Source organism: Stegastes partitus, unplaced genomic scaffold (assembly GCF_000690725.1).
Source record: "Stegastes partitus isolate 25-593 unplaced genomic scaffold, Stegastes_partitus-1.0.2 Scaffold196, whole genome shotgun sequence".
Taxonomy (NCBI): domain Eukaryota; kingdom Metazoa; phylum Chordata; class Actinopteri; family Pomacentridae; genus Stegastes; species Stegastes partitus.
The window spans coordinates 543,445-550,196 of NW_007577927.1; the positions used below are offsets into that span (position 1 = coordinate 543,445).

At 47.5% G+C, this 6,752-nt stretch overlaps 1 protein-coding gene across 1 annotated transcript in view; it reads left to right on the forward strand.

Moving 5' to 3' along the window:
- Window positions 1–6,752, forward strand: part of LOC103356384 (protein VPRBP-like) — a 20,524-nt gene that overhangs the window by 5,190 nt on the left and 8,582 nt on the right. The window contains exons 8-17 of the mRNA XM_008280491.1: window positions 572–673; window positions 3,181–3,339; window positions 3,906–4,085; window positions 4,308–4,417; window positions 5,164–5,263; window positions 5,521–5,690; window positions 5,926–6,050; window positions 6,135–6,211; window positions 6,295–6,459; window positions 6,545–6,700. Of these exons, the coding sequence (XP_008278713.1) occupies window positions 572–673; window positions 3,181–3,339; window positions 3,906–4,085; window positions 4,308–4,417; window positions 5,164–5,263; window positions 5,521–5,690; window positions 5,926–6,050; window positions 6,135–6,211; window positions 6,295–6,459; window positions 6,545–6,700 (1,344 nt within the window). The remainder of the gene's footprint in view (window positions 1–571; window positions 674–3,180; window positions 3,340–3,905; window positions 4,086–4,307; window positions 4,418–5,163; window positions 5,264–5,520; window positions 5,691–5,925; window positions 6,051–6,134; window positions 6,212–6,294; window positions 6,460–6,544; window positions 6,701–6,752) is intronic.

Sequence of the window (6,752 nt, forward strand, 5' to 3'; positions counted from 1 at the left end):
CCCGGGTTAGAGTCAGTACCAGGAGGTCAGAACCAGAACCCTGAGTTAGAGTCAGTACCAGGAGGTCAGAACCAGAACCTCGGGTTAGAATCAGTACCAGGAGGTCAGAACCAGAACCCCGGGTTAGAATCAGTACCAGGGGTCAGATCCAGAAGGTCCAGATCTTAAATCATGACTGAATATTGTCTCCAGACGGACCTGAAGCTGCCTGCTAGCTTAGCCGATAGCCATTAGCCGTTAGCTGTTAGCATAGCATTAGCGGCGGTGAGAGGCGCTAGCTTCTTGGTTGGTGTCTGTCTGAGACTCGTCCAGGCAGATAGTCGGTCTGTCGGATCCTGACTCTGGTTTTATTGATTTATTTTTATTATCTTCACGCCGCTACACGTGGTTCTTCTTCTGCTCAACATTTTCTAGCTTTAAATTACTTAAATAGTTTATTAATTAGCATCGTGTGTTTTCTCAGAGGGCTCTTGTGTAACTTTATTCTTATTCTTCACTCTGACCTTCTGCTGCTGCTCGTATTCACCAGACTCTGTTGTTGTTGTTGTTGTTGTTGTTGTTGTTTGTGCAGCTGCTCGCCGTCTTCATGCAACTCGACACTCGCTCGCTGCTGATGAGCTACATCGACCTGCGGCACACCGACAACGTGCAGCTGACCTTCGACGCCCTGCTGGTGAGAGCTACCGGGTCTAATGGGAGCTACCGGGTCAGGGAGGACGGTGACGCGTTCTCTGTTATTATTCAGTCAACCGGGTCATCAGTCGAGTTATAATCCTGATGACAAGTTCTGCACATGTAGACGGATTATATAGAAACATAACAGACAGTACAGGAAATATACACATAAGGAGACGAAATAAAACTTTATTAGTCAAACTAAACAATATAAAAGAGTTTATACTCGTAAAATTAATTTCTAAAATAGAAATAAATCCGACGTGTTTGTTTTATATGATGTAAGGAAACATTCATAGATTAAATTAAATCCTAAATATTATCTTTGTTCTTTCTCTTTATGTATTTTTGAAAAAAACAATCAGGGCTGTGACTAACTAACTCGTTTCCTTTTAAATAAATCTGTTGTTTTTAATTCTTTGGAGTTAAAAGCTTCTGAATAATGTCGCCGAGCTGAAGGTGACGTCTTGTGTTAATTTTTTTTAAAAGCCCAGATATTCAGTTTACACTCACAACGTCTTCAGAAAGTCTTCAGATCATTTTTACTTTTTACCTCCAAACCAAAGCGAGGACAGTGACTGTAGATCAGTCTGTGAAGTATCAGTAAGTATGAATGATCAGGACCGCTCAGTGAACTTGGTGTGTTTTGAAACCCAGCTGGTTCCGACTGACTCTTCTCTAATCGTCGGCTGTATTTCTAATTAACACCCGACTCTGATCAGGCCTTCAGCTCATTAGCTTCATTTTAGACCAAGATGCTCGTTTTTGGTGGCAGAGCTGAAGGTGACGTCTTATTTTGAAAAGAAAAAACTTTAAAAACCAGCGAACCTCTTTAAAGCACCAGCGTGTTTGGCATTTTTCCTTCTACTCGACTATCAGACTGGACTTGAGTTCTGATCAGCGCAGCCTAACGAGGTCCGATGGAGGCTGCAGGGTTAGGAGGAGGCAGAAGGTTGTGTTCTGGCCGCCGACCCTCCCTGCAGACGGACCGTCTGGGCCGAGCAGATAATGTGGAGCTGTGTGGGCGAGGCTCCGCCGAGCTGCACGCAGATTAAACTTCAGCAGGTTCCACTTTCTGCTCAGTCTGAGGAACCGGGTTTATGGATCCTCAGAAACACCTGAAGCTCATCTTCAGAGACGCTGAGGGGTCAGAACATGTTAGAATTAATTTATAAAGTCGGATTTTTATGGGATCCAAACTGTTGGAGACTTCATCTGTTAACTGAAACTAATTAATGAAGGTTCTGTTGAGTCAGAACCAGCAGACCGGGTTCTGACTGCTGCTGCAATAATCAGCTCAGCAGCTTCCTGAGTTGATTAATGAGTTTACAGGTTTTCTTAGAACGATCAGAGCTGATCATCTTTTTAATCAGAGCTTCATTCAATCAGCACAACAAACTTTTTTTTTTTTCCATCAAATGTTCAGAAATGAAAGAAAAATGCAAAACTTTATGCTGGAGATGCATCAATAATTGAAATAATCGGTTTGTTTTTAACTGTTTAGATCCATTAAGTGCTTTGAGTCATTTATTTAAAGACATCAAATCTCATTGATGTGAATGTTTTTGGACCAAACCAGACGTGAACACTTATTCTTTTTATCGTCAAACAGCCGATCGATGAATCAAAACTGGAGATTATCATGAACTTCAGCTTGGGTTTGAAGTGTTTTTTTTTTTTGTTCTTACTTGAAAGTGACTCAAACAACCGATTATCACTTCAGCTCTGATGTTTGTTCATCAGTGAATTTATTTGGATCCCAGTTCGTCTTTTCTGGAGTCCAAAACCTACAAACCACTGATGACTGGCTTTTGGAAACAGACATTTTTCAGCGTTTTCTGACAGTTTTAATCGTGTTTTTCTGTCCGTTAAGCCCAGATTAGTTCTGAAATAGTGACATTGGACCTTTAAACGCTACAATCTGGCCCAAAACTGATCAGGCTCTGTTGTTGGCTTCACTTAAAACCAGAACGTGTCCACAACGACTGGACCACCTGGTCCACCTCTCATCCAAGAGGCTTCATCAGCTCTGACTGACTAGTTGGGAGTTCCACATACTGATATCCTGAAGGAGACATTAACACCTGAGTTTGGGTTTCAGTTGGGGGTTGTTGCTCCTCCCCCTCGTTATGTGAGTCGTTAGTATCCCCCAGACACAGTGGGGTTCGTTAGGGTCTGCCTGTACCAACGGTGGAACTCCCAACTAGAACTGATGAAGTCTCCTGGATGAGAGGTGAAACGTCACGTTACGATTAAACTACGAGAACAACCAGGACCTGGAGGACTGAGAACCTTCAGACAATCCACAGAAACAGGCTGAGTGTTGGACGTTTAACAGTTGGTGCAATTAAAGCTTAAAACAAACAAAATAAAAGTGGGAAACATTTAATCAGTAACGTTGATGCTGAATGTTCATCTCAGGCCAATCTGCCGTCTTTTAAGTCTACTTCTCTACTTCTAACCTCTAATAACTGAGTTCTCTTTTCCTTCTCCATCCCTCTCCAGTACCTCGCCTCGCTGCTCCTCCACAAGAAGTTCGCCGCCGAGTTTATCGCCCACGGCGGCGTGCAGAAGCTGCTGGAGATCCCGAGGCCGTCGATGGCGGCGACCGGCGTCTCCCTGTGCCTCTACTACCTGGCCTACAACCAGGACGCCATGGAGAGGGTACGCTCGCCACACGCTCGCTACACGTGTGGAGGTTCAAACCTCTGGGTCGGGACGGTTCTGCAGAAATGAGGCCAAAGCAGGACAGAATTAAGCCGCGATCCTTCAGAAGTAAACAAAGTGCAGCAGCAGATAGACAATCTAGAAGAAGGCTCTCCATGAGAACCCTGAAATGACTCTTGTTTGGTTTATTAAGAGTCATTCAAACTGTCATGGTGGTTGTTGTGCTGCACGCTGGACTTGTTCCCAAAGGGTGAGTTAGTTAGAAAACAATCAGCTCCACATGAAGTTAGTTTGTCAGAAGCTGCTGAACAATGATCTGAGCAGCCACACAGTCAGATGACATTTACAGCAGAGATACAGAAGAAACACCACGAAGTGATGCTGGACATGTAACAGCTTCATTCCTCTACCTGTGCTGCAGGTGTGTGTGTGTTGATGTTTCTCTACCTGTGCTGCAGGTGTGTGTGTTGATGTTTCTCTACCTGTGCTGCAGGTGTGTGTGTTGATGTTTGTCGACCTGTGCTGCAGGTGTGTGTGTTGATGTTTGTCTACCTGTGCTGCAGGTGTGCATGCTGCCGGACGGCGTCCTCTCCGACACCGTGTCCTACGCCCTCTGGCTGCTGGAGTCATCCCACGCGTCGGGCGTCTGCCACGCCACCATGTTCTTCTCCATCTCGTTCTCGTTCCGGGCGGTTCTGCAGCTCTTCGACCTCCAGGACGGCCTGCGGCGACTCGTCAACCTGGTAGGACGCAGCTTCTGTTACCGTAACACGGAAAAGATCACGTTTAAAGAGCAAACCGTGCGAGGAGAGCGTCTGCTGCAGCTTTGAGCTGATTTAACACCAAACTGATTTATTCTTGGAGAACGTAGAGAACGTTTCTGGCAGAAGGTCGGCTTCCAGCAGCAGATGTTGGTGAGTTCTAAACTTGAACCGAGCGTGTCGTTTGCTTTTGTCTCCGTGCAGGTCAGCACTCTGGAGATCCTGAAGGCGGAGGCGGAGGCGTCCGTGATGAGCGACGACCAGGTGTTCTCCAGCCGGCAGACGGCCAAACACACCTGCATGGCTCTACGCAGGTAAAGCAGCAACACCAGTGCTGAGTCAGCGGGAGGTGGTCAATGAGACCACGTATGTCTGGAGTTTCCAGTGACTCCTGTAACACCAACAGTCCTGCATGTTGGTTCTTTCACAGATTCATTCAAGGTCTTCTGGAAACATGACGAACCCTGTTGGGGCAAAAGTTTTCCTACCGACATGCTCACATCTGGTCATGTTCTCCTCAGTCGGGTTCTTCTGGTCTCCGTCCACCAGCTTCTGGTCCATCTCTGACTCCTCTGGACAGAATTGGTTCAGTTCACCTGAACTTCAGACTTGTTTCTTCATCAGTCCACAGGTTCTGGATGGTTCCAGTCAGGACTTTGGGGAGACCAGTCTAGAACCTTCATTCCAGCCTGATGGAACCATTTCTTGACCACTTTGATGTGTGTTTGGGCTCATTGTCTGGTTGGAACATCCAACTTTGTCCAAGACCAACCTTCTGCTGATGGTTTTAGGTTCTACTTTGTTATTCCATTCGCTGCCCCAGAGCATGATGCTGCCACCGCTGTGCTTGGTGGTAGATCTGGTGTTCTTGGGGTTAAGTTTAGATTTCTGCAGGTGTTTTTTATTTTTATTTGTAGATGTTGATGTCGGTGTTTCATTGCCTTCGTGCTGATGTTGTCAAAGTGTTAACGCCTCCTTTATTAAGCTCCTCCCTCCTACAGGGCCGTTCCTGCAGCAGGTAAAGGTGCAGCTCCACCTGACCGTGCTTTCCTCTGTTCAGGTACTTCGAGGCTCACCTGGCCGTGAAGACCGAGCAGGTGAAACAGTCGCTGCAGGCGTCGGACGGCGGCACCATCGTCCCCCAGCAGCCATTTTACAAAGTATGATCCAGAGAGTTCAAATCAGCTTGGATGGTGGAAAAGTTGCTTTTATTTATTTGTTTGATGACATCTTTTTCACAGGAAGTGATCTGAAGAAACGTCTTTACTTAAAGCTGTTAGACTTATTTGACAGTTTTACAAATAATAACATCTTATTTTTAATTTTATTTTTAAGATAATGACACCAAAACGACATCATGCGTTCAAGTGAATCATAAACATGAAGCGTTTTTATCAGTAGAGTTTGTTGGTTCCAGGCCTATTCCTACAGCAGGGAGCAGATCATCGAGATGATGGAGTTCCTCATCGAGTGTGGACCTCCTCATCTGCGCTGGGAGCCGGTGGAGGTTTTCTACAAACTGTCCTGCGTTCCTCTGATGCTGCAGCTCATTTCCACGGCCTGCGACTGGAGGACGTACTACGGCAGGTAACCGACTCGTCTTCGTCAACAGATTCACAGCATCTCCAGCTGAAACCAGAAGTTCACATCCACTGAATAAAAAGGCACGAAAACTTCTGTTCTCACTGACTGAGCTGAAACAGGAAACCTTTAGTCTGATTGGATGTCAGACGGTGAGAAACAGAAGCTTTGGTGTCTTTTTATTCAGTGGATGTAAAGTTCTGGTTCCACCTTGTAACTGAACCATCTTCCGTCCGTCCAGGAGCGACACGGTGCGCTATGCTCTGGACATCCTGGCCGTCCTGACCGTGGTTCCTAAAGTCCAGCTGGTTCTGGCCGACACCGTGGCCGTCCTGGATGAGAACCAGGCGCCTGTCTCCGCCGTGGGTCAGTGAAGCTCCTCGGTTCTGTCTTTAAGTTCAGCTGCACTGAAGCGTTTCGGACTTTCAGCCTTTTGCGTCCTTTGTGCAGGTATGAGCATCATTCTGGGCGTGGCGGAGGGAGAGGTGTTCGTCAATGACGCCGAGATCCAGAAGTCGGCGCTGCAGGTGAGCGAGCAAAGGTCCGCCACAGGAGAACAGGTTGTGATGAATGAAGAGCGTCTCATTCGGATCCTCTGTGTCCCGTCCAGGTGATAACGAACTGCGTCTGCGCTCCGGACCAAAGCCTGAACACGGTGGCTGCCTTCCCCGTCACCCCCCTCCGGCCGGCCCTGCACCCCCAGCAGCCGCCCGCCCCCCACAACCGGGTTCTGGCCCACATGTGGCGGGTGGTGCAGAACAACAACGGCATCAAGGTAGGACCAGAACATGAACGGTGGCGTTAAAACGGCCTGTTAACGTACCAGGAAGATCAGGAGCTGTGTTTGTGCCGTCGTCCAGGTCCTCCTGTCGCTGCTGTCGGTGAAGATGCCCATCACGGACGCTGACCTGATCCGGGCTCTGGCCTGCAAAGCTCTGGTCGGACTCGCTCGCAGCACCGCCATCAGGCAGATCATCAGCAAGCTGCCGCTCTTCACCAGCGGCCACATCCAGCAGGTGAGACGTTCAGGCTAAACATTAAACAGAAGCCAAAGTTCACCGAGAAAAT